Below are 23,945 nucleotides of genomic sequence, written 5' to 3'. Positions count from 1 at the left end.
TTTGTAGAAGCTCACTTGATGATGGAGCAGTGTTCTGAAAGCTCATAATACCAATTAAACCTGTTGGACTTTAACCTGGTGTTGTGAGACTTCTTATTGTGCTTGTTATAATTTGGCTTGCTTTATTGCAGAACTTGGTAAAATGCAGGTCAGTCATAGACCCAAAGATTTCCATCATTTCAGAATGAATTGCAGAATATTGCTGAAGTATAAATGCTCCACAGATGATTTAGAACCCAACTAATGAGAAGACAATCTTATGACTAATTATGGTGACAATTTCTTCTGTATAAATACTGGTCAAACCTGAATTTATACCAATTTAGTGATCAACACAAGATCAAGTGTACTGATTCTTGATACCATTGTCAAGGAATTGAAATTAATTACCCTGATCTAGAAGGTAAGACACAGGCATCTGTTTCACAAAGAATCGGGATCAATGCTGAAAGTGACCACACAAAAAAGAAAGCTGAACACTGACAATGAGGCTGTATCCATGTAGTTTACCCAGCAGCAATCTGATGGCACAGTCATTCCTGATTCTGTTATTTAAACTCAGGCTAAGAAGTTTTGCCTCGAAATGATTGGAAATGCCCATGCATTTGAAGCTAGCAAAGGATGGTGAGCAGGATTCAAGAACTGGCACAATATTATGAAAGACGAGAACAACAGTCTGCCAAGAAGCCAGCCCACATAATTCCCCACTCAATCAAATAATATTTTCCAATGTAATGTTACTGCCACAAAAAACTGCTGATCATTATAAATTTTGCCAAACCACATGCCTTCCATCATCCAAATCTAAAATCACTGCGATGCCATATCTGGATGATTTCATCTGATTCCAAAGACTGATTCCACCATGAATTCATATCGAATGTTGGAAATCATCTCAGAGAAAACTATTGAAGGAGCTGTCTTACTGCTTGACAACTGCCCTGCACCATACCCCAGAAAACCTAATAACCTAAGGTGAGAACATCCAATTGCCTACCTACTGGAAAACACAAGGTCGAGAGGTTGAAGTTTTGATAAAGGCATCATAGTGACCTTGTAAATGTGAATACAGAAGAGAACTGATCAAGAGAGTGATGAACATTAAGGACAATGTGACAGCTTGTCTGCTCAATGTGAAAGAAGGAATCTACATATATGGTTGTCTGTCAAGAAATTACAATCAATTGTATTGTACCTTGGGTACTGCATTCAAAATGGTCACCAACAGCAAAGTCATGGAGGCATTTGAAGGGTTCACCCAAAAAGTAATATTTGAATGTGAGAAGAAAGTTGCGACTGCAACGGATTCAAAGTATATGATTTGAGCAACACCAGGTCTGTACTTGAAACTGAATTAGATACTGATGAATTCAGTACATAGCTTCTTGGGTGTCAATCTTCAGCCATCAACAAAATTAAGGCAGATGCTGAAATATTGATCTAAACCCTAAAGACATACAGCATGGCAGCACCATGGCACAGTGGTTAGCACTTCTGCCTCACAGCTCCAGGGGCCCAGGTTCGGTTCCCAGCTTGAGTCACTGTCTGGGTAGAGTCTGCCCGTTCTCCCCGTATCTGTGTGTTTCCTCTGGGTGTTCCCGTTTTCCCCCAAGTTGGAAAGATACACAGGTTAGGTGCATTGGCCATACTAAATTCTCTGTGTTCCTGAACAGGCACTGGAGTAGTGACTAGGGGATTTTCACAATAACTTCATTGCAGTATTAATGTAAGTGTACTTGTGACACTAATAAATAAAAATAAACAAACTGAAAAGATGATGTTGAAAAGGAGGACCCTGCAAAGACTGAGTAAATGCCATTATCACATACAACCATTCACAATCTGGAAGAATCACTATGGTGGTTGGTAGCCAATGAAAAATTAAACGCTAGAATTTTTACACAACTTTGGAACATCCTATGCTTAGCAAAGGTAGAGTTGAGGAGTAAATGTGTGTCATTAAAAGGGACTGATTTCTCCAACTTGCACCCAACAATTCAATAATCACTGGTTGTATTTGTATATTCACCTGTTTGAAATAATGTCTTCATTTTGTTCACTTATTATTTTGGCTACTCTACTGGCTTGGTACTTTTGAGAGGATCTCATTATAATATGATCTCCTATAATGTGGCCATGTGAAACGGACCACATTTTCTCAGAGCACCAGTGTACGTTTTTTCCATTTCTCAGCTAGAAACTTGGGAATCAAAAGTAAGAAAGAATCAAAGTAACTAGTAGTTATGTTTCTATGGTTTGCAGGCTTCAATTCACACATGCACTCCGAGAAGCAGCTCAGATGAATAGTGAAGAAGGGAAGTAAGTATTTCCACTGCATGAATTTTAGTGTACGTTCTATCATCTTGTCCATTTGTGTGCATCTGTAAAAGTAGGTTCCTAAGTCAAGTTTCTGTTCCTTTATTTCTATGGCGTGTGTTTTTTTTTGATTGCTACGCAGGTTAAATTTGGTCTTCAGTACAACTGCACCTGATTTAGTACAAAGACTACTTATATTTAGGTAGTGCCTCGAATAAAATCAAACATCCCAAAGAACTTCACTGGAACAATATGAAATTAAATATGACACCAAGCCACATATGAGGATGTGGACATATGGAATTGTGGCACTACATTAGCATGGATACAGAATGCTAATGGAGAAAAAGCAGAAGATAGGGATATTCAAGTTGATACACTGTACTGGTTCGAATGCTGCAAGGATCAGTGCTGGGGCCTCGTCTGTTTTTAGTCTTGTATACAATATTAATTACTTGGATTACTCTCAGACTCTGTTTCTCTAGGTTAACTGACAATAAAAAGCTATTGTCACTGTGATAGTTTAATAACAGTGGAGGGCTCCAGAGAGATGCTGGTGAGGTAGAGCTGGATGTCATCAGCACATATGTGAAAACAAATTCTGTCCTTTTGGATAATGTCAAGAAGAGACAGCATGTAATCTAGAACAAGGAGGGCACGAAAGATAGATCACTGGGGGCACCAGAAACAATGGTGTGGGAACAGGAAGAAAAGCTGTTGCATGTGTACGTTGGCTATAATTAGATGAGAAGGGAACCAGTCAGGAACCGATCTACCCAGCTGGATGGCAGTGAATACACATTGGAGGAAGATGGTTTAGTCGTCAACGTGCAGAGAGATCTCGGTGTACATGTGCATAGATCCCTGAAAGTTGGCACCCAGGTTGATAAGGTTGTTAAGAACGCGTACGGTGTGTTAGCTTTTATTGGTAGAGGGATTGAATTTCGGAGCCATGAGGTCATGTTGCAACTATACAAAACTCTGGTGCGGCCGCACTTGGAGTATTGCATACAGTTCTGGTCACCGCATTATAAGAAGGATGTGGAGGCACTGGAAAGGGTGCAGAGGAGGTTTACCAGGATGTTGCCTGGTATGGTGGGAAGGTCTTATGAGGAAAAGCTGAGGGACTTGAGGTTATTTTCATTAGAAGAAGGTTAAGAGGTGACCTAATTGAGGCACACAAGATGATCAGAGGGTTAGATAGGGTGGACAGTGAGAGCCTTTTTCCTCGGATGGTGATGGCTAACACGAGGGGACGTAGCTTTAAATTAAGGGGTGGTAATTATAGGACGGATGTCAGAGGTAGGTTCTTTACTCAGAGGGTAGTAAGGGCGTGGACTGCCTGCAGCAGTCATGGACTCGCCAACTTTAAAGGTGTTCAGATGGTCAGTGGATAGGCATATGGATAACATTGGAATAGTTTAGGTTAAAGGGTCATTAGATTGGTTCCACTGGTCGGCGCAACATCAAGGGCCAAAGGGCCTGTACTGCGCTGTAGTGTTCTATGTTCCAAAGGCTTGCAGATGGACTCAGAAGCTCGAAGAGGGATAATTAACCTTTGTCACAGGGACATGGAATGATTTGTTACTTTGATAAGAATCACATTTGTACTGGAACTGTGCTGAGACCTGCTTGGAGTGATTGAAATGCGGAGTTACAGAAAAGATGGAGGTGGATTTGAAAGGTGACAGCATTTTCAAGGAAGAGGAGAGGGAGGTTTTAGGTGGGATGGCAGTTTGCAAGAACATAAGAAATAGGAGCAGGAGTAGGCCATCTAGCCCTTCGAGCCTGCCCCACCATTCAATAAGATCATGGCTGATCTGTCGCTGCTCAGTTCCACTTTCCCGCTTTCTCCCCATAACCCTTAATCCCCTCTCTTATCAAAAACCCATCAACCCGCGTCTTAAAAATATTTAGCGAGGCAGCCTCCACCACTTCAACGGGCAGAGAATTCCAGAGATTCACCACCCTTTGAGTGAAGAAGTTCCTCCTCAACTCCGTTCTAAACCGCCCCCCTTTTATCTTGAGGCTGTGCCCCCTAGTCCTACTGTCTTTTTTGAGCGGGAAGAGTCTCTCCACCTCTATCCTATCCATCCCATTCATCATCTTATACGTCTCAATGAGATCTCCCCTCATTCTTCTAAACTCTAACGAGTACAAGCCTAGTTTATTCAGCCTCTCCTCATAGCTCAACCCCCTCAACTCCGGTATCAGCCTAGTAAACCTCCTCTGCACTCCCTCCAAGGCCAAAATATCTTTGCGCAGGTGCGGCGCCCAAAACTGCACACAGTACTCCAGCTGCGGCCTCACCAATGCCCTATACAGCTGCAGCAAGACCTCCCTACTTTTATATTCAATCCCCTTCGCTATGAAGGCCAGCATCCCATTCGCCTTCCTGACCACCTGCTGCACCTGCAAGCTGGGTTTTTGCGACTCATGCACAAGGACCCCAAGGTCCCTCTGCACCGTCGCCTGCTGCAGTTTTTCGCCCCGTAAGTAATAGTCCTTCCTACCATTCTTCCTACCAAAGTGGACCACCTCACACTTGCCAACATTAAATGGTGTCAAGGGTTGTTTTATTGAGGGGAGGGGTAATGATAGATTTAAAGGAGAGAGGGGCAACTCCTGAGGAGTGAAGACCTTTAATAATATTGGCTAATATGGAAACTAGAAGAGGAAGTTGGGTGGATTAAAGGAGCAGGAGATGGGTCTCATGGGCAAGATGAGCTCAGAATAAGTGTGAGCGAGGTATGAAAAAAACTAGAGAAGGATACAAGTTTAGGCTTTAGAGGATAAAAGCAAAATACTGCAGAAACAGAAAATATGAAATAAAAGATTCTGTGAAGAGAGAAGCCCATACATTTTGAGCCTATATGTCTCTTCCTCAGAACTAAAGAGAGGGAGCAACATGATGGATTTTATACTATTTGAGGAGGTGGGGCAAGTGGAGCAAAATAGAAGGTCAGGCAAAGGTAGAAAATTTAGAGGATGTTGGCTTGGCAAGCTAGTGAAAGGGAGGGACGTGACAGAAAGCTGATCCGATGCTCTGTGCCTTAATTGACAATGTCATCCATGATCTCGTTGCACATTGTTAGAAGAAATGGGGGAGGCATTTAAGAAGATAATTTGTAGTAGTGAAAATAAACTGGGAGTTATCTTTGCATTTCAGGATGATTCTGGAACAGTGAGGGGTTTGAGCAGATGAGAGTAGGTCCCAGTAGTGCTCTATGGTACAGCCAAATCTGGCAGTGGATGGCTAAACCAGCTGTCCACCATATCCTTTCAAAACTGCATTGTTTGGACTTGAGGGAATGAAGTGATGCTACACCAGAGGGCACAGCCGGGGTAAGAGAGAATAACAGTTTTATTGGGCACTAGGGCATCTAACATGGAGATGAAGGTGTGGTTGAGCAAATCAGTAACTATGCAAAAGTTGTGGCAAGCAGATAGGTAATTGGGATTTCAAAAGGGTATTTGTAAGTCAATTGATAGCTTTATTAGCAATAATTTATTTTTTCCAAAGATGGATACAAAAGGAGGTAAGGAATGGTGTGTGATTGAAGAGTGATTCGAAGAAGGGACTTGGAAGGGAACTTATAGGTGGTGGCAGATGGGACGATTGGAGAAAGGTATAGATAGACAAGGAGACGGTTTCAACACCGCTCAGCCAGGTTTTCATCAAGACCATAATGTTGATGCAGTCATCCTGATGGCTAGGGCCTTGTTCACAATGAACAGACATTCTGGAGGGCGATGCGTTGAGAGGCAGTGAGATCTGATCTGTTGGCAGAGTCCACAGAATCTGCAGTGCGAACTGTCAGTTAGGAAGGAGATGGCCAGACTAGCCTCCACTGGGTACATTGGATGGATACTGAGTGGAAAGGATGAGAACAAAGAACAGTACAGCACAGGAACAGGCCCTTTGGACCCCCGCAAGCCTGCGCTGATCACATTTACCTGTCTAGACCAACCGCTTATTCATTCCCTATCTGTTCATATGCTTACCAAGTTAAGTCTTAAATGTCACTAATGTAACTGCCTCAACTACCTCACTTGGCAGTGCGTCGCAGGCCACCACCACCCTGTGTTAAAAAAGCCTTCCCTCACACATCTCCACTGAACCTTTCACCCCTTATCTTGAACTTGTGGCCCTTTTGTAATTGTCATTTTTACCCTGGGGAAAAAGTTTTCAACTGTTCACCCTATCTACACTACTCATAGAGTTCATAAAATTATCAGGTCGTCCCTCAGACTCCATCTTTCTAGGGAGAACAATTCAAGTTTTTTTTCAATCTCTCCTCATAGCTAATATCGTCCATAGTAGGCAACATCCTGGTGAACCTTTTCTATACTCTCTCCAAAACCTTCATGTCCTTCTGGTAGTGTGGTGACCAAAATTGGTCACAATATTCCAAATGTGGCCTGACCAACATTTTATACAACTGTAACGTAATTTGCCAACTTTTATGCGTGACGCCCCATTGGGTGAATACATCACCTTTTCCACCTGTGCTACCACTTTTTTAAGGATCTGTGGACCTGTACTCCCAGATCTCGCTGTGTGTCTACGCTCTGCCATTTATTTTATAGCTCCCACCTGAATTGGATCTGCCAAAATTCATCACTTTGCATTTGTCTGGATTAAATTCCATCTGCCATTTCTCTGCCCAATTTTCCAACCTATTTATATCCTGAAAGAGATATAGATAGGTGATGAAAGAGTTAAGAGTTATCAGGCAGCTGTTTGCTTGATATTTATCAAATAATCACCTGTTTTATTGGTGTAAACATACAGCCACATTTTTCTAAAGTTTATTGTTCTGATAATATTTTCCGTATTCTTCAGTTTTTCCATATATGTTGCCACATTTTTTTATTCCTGCACAGTGGTTAGCACTGCTGCCTCACAATACCAGGGACCCGGATTCAATTCTAGCTTTGGGTGACTATCTGTGTGGAGTTTGCAATTTCTCCCTGTCTCTGCGTGGGTTTCCTCCGGGTGCTCCAGTTGCTTCCCACAGTTCAAAGATATGCGAGTTAGATTGATTGGCCATGCTAAATTGCTCCTTAGTGTCAGGGAAATTATGAGGGTAAATACGTAGGGTTATGGGGATAGGGCCTGGGTGGGATTGTTACCAGTGTGGGCTTGATGGGCCAAATAGCTCCTTCCTGCACTGTAGGGACTCCATGCTTCCTCCATCCATAAATTGCTTTTCCTATTCGTGGCAAAACGTATTAAAAATATGCTGCATGCAGCAACTTGTGGGGATGATTTTTGCCAGCGATTTTAGGCACTAAAGAGATACCCAAGGTGAGGCCTTAAGCTGAGTGGCATATATAGCCTTCATTTAATATAAAATGCCATTGTATTTAAGGAGTTAAAGCCAGTGCTATGAATGACAGCCCAGTGGCCAGTTAAACAGCTGTCTCTTCAAAGAGCACAATTGGGATTTTGAGGGGTTGCATGGCATTTTAGTACTTGGCATTTCAACCCACACCCTCTTCTAATAGCAACTAGTTATTTGAGAATAAACACATTGCTGATACCTATTTCAAGTACCACTTGTCATAAAACCGTAGGAAAGTTACAACACAGAAGGAGGCCATTCAGCCAATTTTATCTAGGCCAGCTCGAGGACAGCAGCCCATAGCCCTGGAGCTCACAGCACTTAAGGTGCAGATCCAGGTACTTTTTAAAAGAGCTTAGGGTCTCTGCCTCCACTGCCAATTCGAGCAATGAATTCCAGACACCCACCACCCTTTGTGTAGAAAAAGTTCTTCCTTAAAAGACTACTCGCTGTGTCAAAGAACAAATCAACAAAGAATGACTAAGAAGTTGATAAAGGAAGGAAGGATAGACTATGAAGCTAAATTAGCACTAAATATAAAAAAGGACAGTAAGAGTTTTTACAAATATATAAAGAAGAGGAGGCTGGCTAGAGTGAATGTTTGGACCCTTAGAGGATGAGAGGGGGGATTTAGTGGTGGGAGATGAGGAAATGGCTGAGGCCTTAAATAAGTTTTTTGCCTCGGTCTTCACGGAGGAGGACACAAATAGTTTGCCGGATATTAAAGATAGAAGGATGGTAGGAGTTGAGGGCCTGAATGCGATTACTGTCACTAGAGAGGTAGTGCTTGATAGACTAATGGGACTGAAGGTGGACAAGTCCCCAGGACCGGATGGAATGCATCCCAGGGTTCTGAAGGAAATGGCAGAGGTGATAGTGGATGCCTTAGTGATTATTTACCAAAGTTCGCTGGATTCCGGGGAAGTGCCGGAAGATTGGAAAACGGCTAATGTTATGCCGCTGTTTAAAAAAGGTAGCAGACAAAAGGCAGGGAATTATAGGCTGGTTAGTTTAATGTCTGTAGTTGGAAAAATGCTTGAATCTGTCATCAAAGAAGAAATAGCAAGGCACCTAGAAAGGAATGGTTTGATCGAGCAGACGCAGCACGGATTCATTAAGGAGAAGTCGTGTTTGACAAATTTATTGGATTTCTATGAGGATGTGACTTGTGTGGTAGACAGAGGGGAACCGGTGGATGTGGTGTTTCTAGATTTTCAAAAGGCGTTTGATAACATAAGAACATAAGAAATAGGAGCAGGAGTAGGCCATCTAGCCCTTCGAGCCTGCCCCGCCATTCAATAAGATCATGGCTGATCTGTCGTGGCTCAGTTCCACTTTCCCGCCCTCTCCCCATAACCCTTAATCCCCTCTCTTATCAAGAACCCATCAACCCGCTTCTTAAAAATATTTAGCGAGGCAGCCTCCACCACTTCAACGGGCAGAGAATTCCAGAGATTCACCACCCTTTGAGTGAAGAAGTTCCTCCTCAACTCCGTTCTAAACCGCCTCCCCTTTATCTTGAGGCTGTGCCCCCTAGTCCTACTGTCTTTTTTGAGCGGGAAGAGTCAAAGGGTGTCTCGTAAAAGGTTGCCACAGAAGGTTAGGGTGCGTGGAGTTGGGGGTAAGGTGTTAGCTTGGATAGAGGATTGGTTGTCTAATAGGAAGCAGAGAGTTGGTATCAATGGGTGCTATTCTGATTGGCAGTTGGTGACTAGTGGAGTGCCACAGGGAACGGTGCTGGGCCCTCAGCTATTTACCATTTATATAGATGATCTGGAGGAGGGGGCTGAGTGTAGGGTGATGAAATTTGCTGATGACACGAAGATGAGTGGTAAAGCAAATTGCGTGAGGGTGTGGAAAGTCTGCAGAAGGATTTGGATAGGCTGAGCGAGTGGGCGAGGACCTGGCAGATGGAGTATAATGTTAGCAAGTGTGAGGTTATCCACTTTGGCAGAAATAATAGTAGGAGGAATTACTATTTAAAGGGCGAAAAGCTGCAGCATGCTACGGTGCAGAGGGACCTGGGGGTCTTTGTGCATGAGTCGCAAAAACCCAGCCTGCAGGTGCAGCAGGTGATCAAGAAGGCGAATGGAATGCTGGCCTTTATAGCGAGGGGGATTGAATATAAAAGCAGGGAGGTCTTGCTGCAACTGTACAGGGTACTGGTGAGGCCGCAGCTGGAGTACTGTGTGCAGTTTTGGTCGCCGCACTTACGCAAGGATATTTTGGCCTTGGAGGGAGTGCAGAGGAGGTTCACTGGGCTGATACCGGAGCTGAGGGGGTTGGACTATGAAGAGAGACGAAATAGACTGGGTCTGTACTTGTTGGAGTTTAGAAGGATGAGGGGGGATCTTATAGAGACGTATAAGATAATGAAAGGGATGGATAGGGTAGAGGTAGAGAGATTCTTCCCGCTTATAACGGATAGCAGGACTAGAAGGCACAGCCTCAAGATAAGGGGGGAGCAGTTTAGATCGGAGTTGAGGAGGAACTTCTTCACTCAGAGTGGTGAATCTCTGGAATTCTCTGCCCATTGAAGTGGTGGAGGCTACCTCGCTAAATATATTTAAGTCACGGGTAGATAGGTTTTTGACAGACAAGGGAATTAAGGGTTATGGGGAGAAAGCGGGAAAGTGGAACTGATCGTGGGCTGCTCTTGGAGGTTCCGGGAGTGGCCTAGTACTTTGTGACGTTGTGTGTGCTTAATCCTGGACCAGCAGACGGGCGCCATAACAGCTCAGTGACTATCACTGCTAGCTGTGCAGATACATGGATTTGGGCCTGTGTCTGTGGGAGTTTGCGCATTCTCCCTGTGGTTGCGTGGGTTTCCTCCGGGCGCTCCGGTTTCCTCCCACACCCCAAAGATGTGCTCTTAGGCTGATTGGTGTACCAAACTGACACTATTCTCCCCTGAATCTGGTTACATTAGGGGTTCCACTCACATACACACAGGGCAGGGTAGGTGTGGGAAGATGCGGCGGCGTGGGCTTGTTGGGCCGAAGGGCCTGTTTCCCGTGCTGGGATGTTCTTTTGTTCTTTGTTCTTTGTATCCACTTCAGATCAGCCATGATCTTATTGAATGGCGGGGCAGGCTCGAAGGGCTAGATGGCCTACTCCTCCTATTTCTTATGTTCTTAATACAGCACAGGAAACAGGCCCTTCACCCCTCCAAGCCTGCGCCGCTCATTGGTCCAGCTAGACCATTCGCTTGTATCCCTCCATTCCCAGTCTGTTCATGTGGCTATCCAGTTAAGTCTTAAACAATCCCAGCGTGTCTGCCTCCACCACCCTGCTTGGCAGTGCATTCCAGGCCCCCACCACCCTCTGTGTAAAATACGTCCCTCTGATATCTGAGTTAAACCTCGCCCACCTTGAACCTGTGACCCCTCGAGATCATCATCTCCGACCTGGGAAAAAGCTTCCCAATGTTCAGCCTATCTATGCCGTTCATAATTTTATACATCTCTATTAGGTCTCCCCTCATTCTCCATCTTTCCAGGGAGAACAATCCCAGTTTACCCAATCTCTCCTCATAGCTAAGACCCTCCATACCAGGCAGCATTCTGGTAAACATTCTCTGTACTCTCTCCAAAGCCTCCACGTCCTTCTGGCAGTGAGGCAACTAGAACTAGATGCAGTACTCCAAATGAGGCCTAACCAACGTTCTATACAGCTGTAACATCAGACGCCAATTTTTATACTCTATGCCCCGTACTATAAAGGCAAGCATGCCATATGCCTTCTTCACCACCTTCTCCACCTGCGATGCCACCTTCAAGGATCTGTGGACTTGCACACCCAGGTCTCTCTGTGTGTCTATAGTCATGGTCATTGCTACTGGAAGAAGACATTCAAAACACATAAGGAGATTAGGCATTTTGTCAAGATGTCACCAACATTTGACAGAATTTCTGGAATAAATTATGCCAGAGATTTCATATGAAAAGAGAAGATGCTGTATTGCTCCATCATATGAGTCGCCAGGAGAAAGGGTGATTGGTTATCAGCATCTTGATCTGACCCAAAAAAAATGGTAGGAGGCCAGGCAGAACAGTAGCAGCTGTAGCAGGAGGGATGGTAAGACAGCACATTTTCCCTCTAGTGCCTGCAGGATATCCATCCTCCTCTGGACTTCTTCCACCAGGACCTTCAGGGCTATATCTGATAGCCTGTACATTAGTCTCTCTGCCATCCTACAACATGCACACTTTTGGTGGAAGTGGATGCGATGAGATGACATACACTTTTCCATGAAAATTTGTTTAATTAGCATTGGAGTGCTAAACCTGTCAGTTTCTGTTTAATGCCTGTAGGCAGGTTCAGAACTTAATAAGCATCATCAGCCTGAAATTGCCTGCTAAATCAAACTATTAAAGCAGTGAAAATCAATGATTATTATAGTATACAATTCAAGTTGTCAGCTTTTATCACAAATCATTGTTTGTTTCTAGGTTGATAATGAAAACAATCAAGCATTCATTAGGTCTTTGCTCTGAGATTCTCGAAACCCAGAAAGTAAGTGCAATATGATTAATAAGCCCTGTGTTATGGACTGTGTTCCTAAAACTGTTGCTAACGTTGTAGTGTTTTATTATCTGCAGGTACTTTAAATAGCAGCATTTTCAGTTATAAGTTACTACAATTGACTTTCTTTTTGTATAGCAACAGGAATAGACCATTTAGCCACTCGAGCCCTTCTGCCATTTAATGAGATTTTGATTGATCTGTGACCCAACTCTCTATACTTGTATTTATTCCATATTCTTCAATACCATACTTTAAGGTATATAATCTTTCAAATATCCAACATCAACTGGTGTTTGTGGGAGAGTGTTCCATACCTTGTCCACCCTTTACATGTTGAAATGTTTAGCTTCACTCCTGGCTCTAACTTTTAGGCTGTGTCTCCTAGTCCTTGACTCCCAGCCAGCGGAAGTAATTTCTCTGTATCTGCCCTTTCTGTTCTCTTTAATATCTTGAATACTGATCCTTCTAAATTTGAGGAATGCGCACTCTTGGAGCCCAGATATTATGCTGGTAAATCTACTCCCTCTCCAAGACCAATATACTTCCTAAACTATAATTCTCAGAATTGTTTGTGATATTCCAGATAGGGTTTAATGTGGCAGTAGCGTAATATCTACTCCCTCGTATTCTAGTCCTTGAAAAAAAGTCAGGTGTGCCTCTTTTTTTTGTGAGATCCCTGCTTATTCAGAGTACTTCCAGTGTCAGAGCCAACAATGATTAGCATTGCTGCCTCAGAGCGCCAGGAATCCAGGTTTGATTCCAGCCTCAGGTGACTGTGTTTGTGGAGTTTGCACTTTCTCCGCATGTCTGCGCGAGTTTCCTCCAGGTACTCTGGTTTCTTGTCTGAGCAGAATTTGCACTTTCTCTGCGTGTCTGCGTGAGTTCCCTCCAGGTGCTTCAGTTTCCTCCTACAGTTCAAAGATGTGCAGATTAAGTGGACGTGCTGAATTGCCTTTTAGTGTCACAAGATGTGTAGGTTAGATGGATTGGCCATGGTGCAGTGTTAGAGGGATAGGACGGGAGAGAGGGCCTGGACAAGACACTGTCTGAATGTTGATGGACTGAATGGTCTCCTCTGCATTGTAGGGATTCTGTGATTTGCCTTATAATTTTTTCTTCAGCTAACTGCTGAGAAGATAGATTATCTGATTATTTGTCTCAATGCTGTTTGTCAGATCTTGATTTACATTGTGAAGATTGCTGCATTTATTTACAGAACAAGTGACTACAATTGAAAAGTAATAGGATGCAAAGCACTTTTGGAATGACCGAAAGATGTGAAATGCATGTTTGTTTGTACTTCTATTGGCAGCTGAGGTGCATTCTTTTCATGTAAAGGTGCCAATTATTTGCTGTATAGTTTTGTACTTAATCTTGTCAATATAGGCTCATGCTCGTTTAAAAATTCAAAACATATAAAATATCCACAGCTCTGCTTGGGGGTCTTCAAGGATTCGTGCATTACTAAAATATCCACTCATTTTCTTACTTGGCAACCTTGAGCAGTCAGCCATGTATGGTTTATATCTCTGGGTCAGCAGCAAGCATACCACAATCTTCCAGATGCTTAACCTGTTCCCCCACTTCCCCAAACTAGATCCACTGGAAATCTTTTTTTTCATCTAAGGTTTTAATACGTGCACATTTCTTTCTATCGTCCACAGATTTGTGAATGGTTGACACCTTTACCCAGGTCATTGATAAAGATGGTGAAAAACCGTGGTTCTAACACCAATTTCTATGGACCCTGTAACTGGTACTTGTCCAGAACCAAAGTTATTAATAACTTCCTTCTGTCTTACAGAATTTAAGCCAGTTCTTTATCCAACCCCAAATCTCTCATCTATTTCGTCAAGACTACTATCTTATTTACTAGCCAATATGTGGCACCTTATCAAAGGCTTTTTGAAAATCAGGACACACACTGACTGCGCTGCCTATATGTAGTAACTTGGTGACTTCCTTAAAAAGCTCTGTCAGTTTGGTAAAATGAAATCATTTCCAGAACCAGGTTGAGATTGAATGGTGCTGTTCTGGGGTTAAGAGGGGCTGAGGCACATTGTTGAGGCAGAATGGAGGAGACTTTACTTCGTATTTGGTTGTCCGTAACTGACTTGAGAATGTTAATGCGAACGCTGTCTGAAATGGGGAACATTCAGTTCCTCAACTCTAATTAGAGTGCACAAAACTTGGACACCTTTACTTCATTCATTTAATTAATTAGTTAATCATTATTATAATAAACACTTGATTAACATTAAACATTGAGCGATTTTGATTAAGACCAATTACTGATTTTATTTTCTATTGTAGGAAATTCATACTTTGGAGAATGCAGTGCTTGAAGTTCAAAAGCAGAGGCTAAGTAATTACAGTAGAAATACATTTGTTTCATTATTGTGTAGATGTACTTTGGTGGAATTGTTTTAGGGCACAACTTTGTTATATCAATAAAATTAATTGTTGACTAGCTAGAGTATATCATACCATCCAGTTCTAATTTCAAAATTAAGAATTTTTTTTCATTGGGAAGCCAAGTCATCAGTGACTGCAGTCAGATCTGCCAATGCCTGTTTTAACCAACTGCTAGGATTACAAGTAGAAACAAATTACTAATATTTACAAAGACACAGGTGTTTTAACATAGTTACTAGTAATTAAGTACAAAAAAGTTTGAGATTAGTCTCCTCTGAAAATAAATACAACATTGGGTGTTATTCCTCAATCCTCCACAGACTCAAACAGCTATGCATGTTTTTATTTACTTAGTGATAAAACGAAAGATGCAAGGTGTATTGCAGAACATGAGAGCTGAAAAGAAGAAACAGCAACAGTTAATTCAACAATTGAAGAACGAACTTCCAAAACGTGGAGAGAAAAACCTGCTAGAGCACGTGAAAATGGTGACGTTAATTCAGAAGGTTTTGCAGGTGGAGTTTGCCAACATATAATAACACTAATATTTAAATGCTATATATTTGCTTTATTTTACATATTTAAATATCGATCATGGAATTTTCTCAATTGCCTTTTGAGATGTTCTCCTTCCTTTCCTGAATGCTTTGACTTCCTCACATTTATAGTTTGGGCTTAGTCTAGAATCTCACCAGATATTATAACATAGAACAGTATAGCACAGTACAGGCCCTTCAGCCCTCAATGTTGTGCTGAGTTATGTCTAAACCCAAGATCAGGCTATCCCACTCCCTGTAATTCTGGTGTGCTCCATGTGCCTATGTAGTAACCACTTGAAAGTTCCTAAAGTGTCTGACTCCACTATCACAGCAGGTACTGTATTCCACACCCCAACCACTCTCTCTGAGTGAAGAATCTTCCTCGGACATCCCTCCTGTATCTCTCACCGTGAACCTTATAGTTACGCCCCTTAGTAACAGCTACATCCACCGAGGAAATAGTCTCTACACGTCCACTCTATCTATCCCCCTCATCTTATAAACCTCTAAGTTGCCTCTCATCCTCCTCCACTCTAAAGAGAAAAGCCCCAGCTCCCTCAATGTTTCCTCATAAGACCTACCCTGCAAACTAGGCAGCATCCTGGTAAATCTCCTGTGCACTCTCTCCAATGCTTCCACATCCTTCTCATAGTGAGGTGATCAGAACTGAACACACTGTTCCAAATGCAGTCTCACCAATGTCCGGCATAGTTGCAAAATAACCCCACGGCTCTTAAACTCAAACCCCCTGTTAATAAACGCTAACACACTATAAGCCTCCTTCACAGCTCGATCCACTTGAGTGGCAACCTTCAGAAATCTGTGGATATGAACCCCAAGATCTGTCTGTTCCTCCACATTCCTCAGAACCCTGCCGTTGACCCTGTAATCCGCATTCAAGTTTGTCCTACCAAAATGAATCACCTTGCACTTTGATAAGTTAAACTCCATCTGCCACTTTTCTGCCCAGGTCTGCATCCTATCAATGTCTCTTTGCAGCCTACAAGAGCCCTCCATCTCATCCACTAGTCCACCAATCTTGGTGTCATCAGAAAATTTACTAACCCATCCATCAGCCCCCTCTTCCAAGTCATTGATAAAAATCACAAATAGCAGAGGACACAGCACTGACCCCTGTGGTACACCACTGGTAACTGGTCTCCAGTCTGAAAATTTTCCTTCCACCACCACCCTCTGTCTTCTATGAGACAGCCAGTTACTTATCCAATCGGCCAAATTTCCTTCTATCCCACACCTCCTTATCTTCTTCTTGAGCCTACCATGGGGAACCTTATCAAAAATCCATGTATATGACATCAACTGCTCTACCTTTGTTTACATGCTTAGTTAACTCCTCAATGAATTCAATCAAATTTGTGAGGCAGGACTTACCCCTCATGAAACCGTGCTGACTATCCTGGATTAAACTGCATCTTTCCAAATGATCATAAATCTTATCTCTCAGGACCCTTTCTGTTAACTTACCGACCACCAAAGTAAGACTAACTGGCCTATAAATACCAGAGTCATTCCTATTTCCTTTCTTGAAGAGGAGAACAACATTCGCCACTCTCCAGTCCTCTAGCACATTCCGCATGGACAGTGAGGACCCAAAGATCAAAGCTAAAGCTCTGCAATCTAATCCCTTGCCTCCCAAAGTGTCTTAGGAGGTATCCCATCTGGCCCAGGGGACTTATTGACTCTCAGATTTTTCAAAATTGCTAATACATCTTCCCTCAGAACATCTACCTCCTCCATCCTATCAGCCTGTATCACGCACTCATCCTCAAAAACATGGCCCCTCTCCTTAGTGAACACTGAAGAAAAGAATTCATTTAACACCTCACCTATCTCTTCTGACTCCATGTACAAGTTCCCCCACTATCCTTGACTGGCCCTAACCTCACCCTGGTCATTCTTTTATTTCTCACATAAGAGTAAAAAGCCTTGGGGTTTTCCTTTATCCAACCCACCAAGGACTTCTCATGCCCCCTCTTAGCTCTCTCAAGCCCTCTCTTTAACTCTTTCCTAGCTACCTTGTAACCCTCAAGCATCCCAACTGAACTTTGTTTCTTCATCTTTACAAATGCTTCCTTTTTCCTCTTAAGAAGACATTCAATCTCCTTTGTGAACTGTGGCTCCCTCACTCAACCATTTCCTCCCTCCCTGCCAGGGACATACCTATCAAGGACAGTCAGTATTTGTTCCTTGAAAAAGCTCCACTTTTCATTTGTGCCCATACCTGACAGTTTCTGTTACCATCTTATGCTCCCTAATTCTTGCCTAATCGCATCATAATTACCCCTGCCCCAATTATAAACCTTGCCCTGCCATGTGACCCTGTCCCCCTCCATTGCAATAATGAAGGACACCAAATTGTGGTCACTATTTCCAAAGTGCTCTTCCACAAACAAATCTAACATTTGGCCAGTTCATTACCCAGTACCAAGTCCAATGTGGCCCCACCTCTTGTCAGCTTATCCACATATTGTGTGAGGAAACTCTCCTGCACACACTGTACAAAAAAGTGTCTCATCCAAACTATTCGACCTATAAAGGTTCCAATCAATACTTGGAAAGTTAAAGTCACCCATATTAACTACCCTGTGACCTCCACACCTATCCATAATCTGCTTTGCCATTTCTTCCTCCACATCTCTGTTACTATTTGGGAGTCTATAGAAAACTCCTAACAATGTGACCGATCCTTTCCTATTTCTAACTTCAGCCCATTTTACCTCAGTAGGCTCTTGAAATGCCTTTCAGCAGCCGTTAAACCATCCTTGATTAACAATGCTACTCCTCCACCTCTTTTACCGCCTTCCTTACTCTTATTGAAATATCTATACCCTAGAACTGCCAACAGCCATTCCTGTCCCTGTTCTAACCATATCTGCAACATCATAGTCCCAATTACCAATCCACACTCCAAGTTCACCTACCTTATTCTTGATGCTCCTTGCATTGAAGTAGATACACTTCAACCCACCATCCTGTCTGCCTGTACAGTCCTGTGACCTTGATACCTTCCTCAGTACCTCGCGACCCTCAACACTGGCTTTTGGACTACATTTCATTTTCCCATCCCTCTGACAAATTAGTTTAAACCCTCCCGAAGAACCAACGCAAATTTCCCTCCCAGAATTTTAGTGTCCCTCTGATTCAGGTGCAAACTTCCTGCTTGTACAGGTCTCACCTTCCCCAGAATGTGCTCCAATTATCCAAGTAAATGAAACCCCCTCTCCTACACCATCCCTGCAGCCACATGTTAATCTGCACTGTCTCCCTGTTCCTCAACTCACTAGCACGTAGCACCGGTGACAAACCAGAGATGACAACATGCTTTGTCCTGGCTCTCACCTTCCATCCTAGCTCCCTATTCCTGTTATAATTAAAATTCCTGTTTTAAATCCTCATCCCTTCTTCAACCTACATTGTTGGTACCAATGTGCACCACGACCTGTGACTCATCCCTCTCCTACTTAAGGATTTTGAAAACACAGTCCGAGACATCATGGACTCTTGCACCTGAGAGGCAATGTACCATCCGTGAGTCTCTTTTGCTGCCGCAAAACCTGTCTGTCCCTCTAACCATCGCATCCCCAATTACTATTGCCCTCCTGCTGTCCTCCCTTCCCTTCTGAGGCACAGGGATGGACTCAGTGCTGGAGGTCTGGTCACTCTGGCTCTCCAGTGGTAGCTCATCTTCTCCCCCCGCAACAGTATCCAACGCCGAATACTTGTTGCTGAGGGGAACAAGCACAGGGGATCCCCGCACTGGCTATTTTTTTTTGGAGTCTCCAAATCCCTGAAGCTTTTATCTATGATCACCTCTGCTTCCCAAATAATCCAAAGTTCATCCAGCTCCAGCTCCAGTTCCCTAACGCAGTTTTTAAGGAGCTGGAGATGGGTGCACTTCCTACAGGTGAAATCAGCAGGGAGACCAACAGCATCCCTCACCTCAAACATCCTGCAGGAGGAACATTGCACTGCCTTTCCTGCCATTCTCTCGAGATAAAAAGAAAGATCTTGCCTGATATTCCCTCGCCCCCTTAGGTTTGAGGAATAAGTGAAAAAGAAGAAGAAAGCTTACCTGCCCTCACTGCAAGTCTTTTTTTTACATTAGAGGAGGGGGGAGGGTGGGAGACTGTAGAAGTGTAGAATCTCAGGTTTCCTCCCTGTTCAAATTTATTGGGGAGAAAAAACCTTCCCAGGTCTCACTGGGGCCTACTTGCGGTTTTACACTCCTGGTTTAGAAAAAAAACTCTGAAAAAAGTAAGGTAAAAATCCCTCTTACCTAAAGCTCTCTTTACTGAATCAGCACTCCAACTGCTCCTTTGGAAACAATGATGTTCGTGCTTCATATGTGATCCTGGTCAGCAGGACCATGGTTTTCAGGATTTTCCCGTGGACTTATAGCCAGCAATTTCTTCCCAAGAAAATAATTAGGAGAAATCATAGTATAGAACTCCACCCAAGTGTTGGAAGGCTATTCATCTGCTTCAAGCATTGTCACTGAATCTAATCCTAGCCTCTTTCAACATCTGCAGGTACCTAGATACAAACTTCAGGCAGGATCATTAAAGGCAAACCAAGACTTGCTTTTATGTAGTCTTGTATCAACTCACATGTGATGATGCTGTGCCTTTAAGAAATATATTCATATCATGTTTCTTGCAAGGAGTATGTTTAAAATTCAGCTCTGTTTTACACAATGCCAATTTGTCTAAAAACCAGGCAGCTCAAAGAATGCAGGCCAATGATTGATTTTAGCTAGAGATTTGTTTGTTTAAATCGAAGTTAATGTATTTTTGGTTTTTTTTTCCCCTTAGGTTTCAGAGTAGGGCTTTGATTAGGTTGGTTGACAGAGTTATGTGCTTAGGGAGAGAGCTAAGCTTACAGGCTAAAGCAGGCAGTTACTGTTGGGTTCTGAAAGAAGCAGGCGGTGCCTCTCTCTCTTGAGGCAGCTGTTTGGGACCTGCTGGGGAAATAGGGCTCCCTCTCTATCTCCTTCTCCAGAGGTCTTCTGGGGGCTTGAGGACTGGCAGCTAAAGTACAAGCACATAAATCTGTGTATTGCTAACTGATTTTGAAGAGAAGTATAAATCTGTAAGAGAAATATTGCTTGAATTGGAACAAATAGATTAGCAATTAAGAATTGTATGCTGTCATGTTTAAATACTTTAATTGGTAAAAGTTTAGCTAATTCAATCATTATAGTTAAACTGTATTGTTAAGTAAAGTTTTTTAGTGTGACACCTGAAGCGAAACACCTTATCCTCACACTAAGCCAAAATTAAAAGAAACTGTTGGGTCTAGATGGGCTTCATAACGAACTTTGGGGTTTCTGATCCATACCTTAACGCACAGAATACTTTAAAACATTTCATGAATAACAAATTCAGTTTAGAAGTATTTTGACAGTTATGCAGAAAAATGCTGCACTCGTTTTGAGCACAGACAGCTGCTACAATGAGTAATGAGATGAGTGATCAGTTAATCTTGACAGTACTGCTTTCAGGAACAAGGTTATCAGGGTTGCCAGGAAAACCCCTTGCACCTTTGAATAGCAAATAAGAAACAAAATTCTGCAGATGCTGGAAACTGAAATTTAAGTATAAAATGACTACATTTAACACCATCTTTGGGTTGATAATCTTGCTAGAACCAGTTGATGTTGTAGCAGAATAGCAATAGAGAATGAAAGCATGGAAAATTTAGAAAGGCAAAGGGTGTCAGTGCCCAGGATTAAGGTGGAGGTGAAATAATTTGTTTTCTTCTGTTTTGCTATTCTATTGTCAACACTTAAATGTTCTGTAAGTCTTGGCTACATCTTTTATTTATTTTCTGAATTCTACAAATAACAAGGAAAGAGGCAATTTGACTCAACCAGTCTTCTATCTTTCATCAAGGTTCTCTACTTCCCTATTTTTCCATTCTTTCATTCTAGAAATAAAGCCTCATACTTGGGTTGCTTATCTTATGGCCTTGTTAATATCTGGCACAACTCATAATGTACAACCTCATATTTATCAGTGTTAAATTTCATTTGTTCATTTGGCAAATTTTTTAATGTGTTGCAGATCACCTGAGTATTGTCAATTCCCCCAATTTGGTTTCAACTGCAAATTTAGATTTTTTTATTTCAAAGTTCAAAGCAATAATCTAAATTATGAACAGCAGTGATCCCAACACTGATTATGTAGAACATCACTTCCCCTTTTGTCATATTGAATAACTACAATTCACGCCCACTACCTACGTTCTGTCTTGAAGCCAGTAAACCATCCGTTCTGCCACTTGTCCTCCAATTCCACCTTTGCTGACCTTATTCATTAATCTATTATAGGGCACTTTATCAAAGACCTCTTGAAATTTAAGATAAATTACATTTACTGCATTACAATTGTCTAGTCCTCTGTTGTCTCCTCATAAACTTCAGTTACGTTACTCAAGCATAGCTATTCCCTTTTGAAATCATGCTGACTGGGGCAGCATGGTGGCACAGTGGTTAGCACTGCTGCTTCACAGGGCCAAGGACTCGGGTTCAATTCCCAGCTTGGGTCACTGTCTGTGTGGAGTTTGCATGTCCTCCCCGTGTCTGAAAGTTTCCTCTGGGTGCTCCAGTTTCCTCCCATGTTCCAAAAGACATTGATCCGAAGAGGCGCCGGAGTGTGGTGACTAGGGGAATTTCACAGTGACTTCATTGCAGTGTTAATGTAAGCCTTACTTGTGACTAACAAATAAATAAAATAATATATTCTGTGTGGAGTTTGCACATGTCTGCGTGGGTTTCCTCTGGGTGCTCTGATTTCTTCCCACACTCCAAAGATGTGTGAGTTGGGTTGATTGGCCATGCTAAATTGCCCATTAATGTCAAGGAGATTAGCAGGGTAAATATGTGGGATTACGGGGATAGGACCTGATGGAATTGTGGTCAGTCAAACTCAATGGGCCAAATGGTGGCCTCCTACATTGTGGGAATTCTGATTCTATCCTTTATTATATATAACATTTTTAGGTGTTCTACTGTACTCAGAAGAAATTCTATTATCTTTCCTACTATCAATGTTAAGCAGAATGGTTTATGATTCCCTGGACAATTTCTGTCCCACTTGTCTCATTTATTGCCTTTTTTCTCAAAGCAATACAACATGAACATGTCCTGTCCTCCACTTAATTACGTTTTCCCCCTTGCTCTGTTTCTTATTGCTGCCTGTTCCTCTGTATTATCTCCCAGTTTTAACAAAAAGCATTAATCTAAAATGCTAACCCTACCTTCCCCTTGCCACATGTACTGCCTGCCCTTTCTACTGTTTCCAATATCTTTGTTTACAATTTGAGGCAGATAGATTATTTGTTTATGTAACCTGAAGAATGATAACCACAAATAAAGATCAGAAACTGTGACTAATTAATCCAGAGGTTAGTTGCAGTGTCTCTGTTGAAATCCCAACTCAGGTCAGCTTTCTTGACATAGTGGAAATTGAACCTGTTATGCTTTGGTTCATAAAGCTTCATTACATGTTGCCTTTACTAATTGTGTCATTGGGCAACCTTGTGAAAAATGTGTAAAACAATTTTAGTACTAACCTGCAAATTTTGACTTTTTCAATAATGGATTTTCCACAATTATTTGAAAAGTAATCACGATTGTTGACTTTTTTTATTTTAACAGGGTGTTGTTCTTTCCAGCGGAGTGAACTGGGCCAAGGATCCTGAATTGAAGGAAATTGTTTTGCAGCTTGAGAATAATCCACTTGATGAAGTAGATCCATGCAATTGATTTTCGTTTCCAATTGTAATCAGTGGTGAAGAGCAAAGTGAAACTCAGCATCTATATTATCCTGTCACTGCATGCTTTCTATCATACTGGAAAGAACTGCATTCTTGAACTCCTCTTAGTATATAGATGTGTTAAACATGAAAAGTTAGAATTTTGTTTTAATTTTATTTTTAAATACATCTTTTAAATTGAACTTTTTTTTACTTGCTAATTTCATGTTGCAGTGAATTTAAATTTCAATTATGTTTGGTCTTCAATTCATACCATGCAAGATATAAACTACAAAACAAAGCTTTTAATTTGATGTATATTTAAATTGCCTTTGTAGAAATCTAAATTATAACTATCAGACTGCTCACCAATGTTGAATATGACTTGGGAGGCATTCAAAATTAACACAAAATCTGCTGTACAAAATTAATTACATTTTTGATGAGTTCATGGATGATGATGGATTTGACTTTGATTCTTTTGTCTCATTAGTATCTAGTTTGCTTGTAAATATATATGCTAATATTTTAACCAGGGTGGCATTCAAAATTTACACAATCTGCTGTGCAAGATTAGTTACATTTTTGAGTTTGTGGATGATATTGAACTTTGATTCTTTCCTCCTCTCATATCAGTATCTAGTTTGCTTGTATTTACAAGTGCTAATATTTTAACCTGTGTTCATTATGATGTGTTGAACCATTTTAAAATGTAATATGTCTATACAGATTTATGTTCTGCACTCTGGCTGTTAATGGATGTATAATTTTAACACTGTATATAAGTAAAATGTTCAATCCCATAAACAAAGTTTATTTTGTATATGTGTGAGTATGTCTGTGGAAAGATAGTGTGTGTGGCTGTAAGTCAAAAGAATTTTTTTTATAGTGGTGGTGACAGATCAATCAATGGTTTGTTCTTTTAGAGCAAAACAAATGAACTAACTCAAATGAATTCAGGGACAAAGTCATAGAGGTTTACAGCCTTTGGCCCAACTTGTCCATGTCGCCTTTTTTTTAAACC

General features: G+C 41.9%; 1 protein-coding gene across 2 annotated transcripts in view; it reads left to right on the top strand.

Annotated features, from left to right (window-relative positions):
* Window positions 1-23,711, top strand: part of cenph (centromere protein H) — a 38,990-nt gene extending 15,279 nt beyond the window's left edge. For both annotated transcript variants that reach the window (XM_080189735.1, XM_080189734.1), the window contains exons 6-10: window positions 2,263-2,319; window positions 12,116-12,179; window positions 14,505-14,556; window positions 14,961-15,121; window positions 22,824-23,711. In XM_080189735.1, coding sequence (XP_080045861.1) covers window positions 2,263-2,319; window positions 12,116-12,179; window positions 14,505-14,556; window positions 14,961-15,121; window positions 22,824-22,931 — 442 coding nt within the window. In that variant the 3' untranslated portion in view covers window positions 22,932-23,711. The remainder of the gene's footprint in view (window positions 1-2,262; window positions 2,320-12,115; window positions 12,180-14,504; window positions 14,557-14,960; window positions 15,122-22,823) is intronic.
* The last annotated feature ends 234 nt before the right edge of the window (window positions 23,712-23,945 follow it).

This window comes from Carcharhinus amblyrhynchos, chromosome 5, assembly GCF_965287045.1.
Source record: "Carcharhinus amblyrhynchos chromosome 5, sCarAmb.v2.hapA, whole genome shotgun sequence".
Lineage (NCBI taxonomy): Eukaryota > Metazoa > Chordata > Chondrichthyes > Carcharhiniformes > Carcharhinidae > Carcharhinus > Carcharhinus amblyrhynchos.
This window is presented reverse-complemented; position numbering and strand designations above follow the sequence as displayed.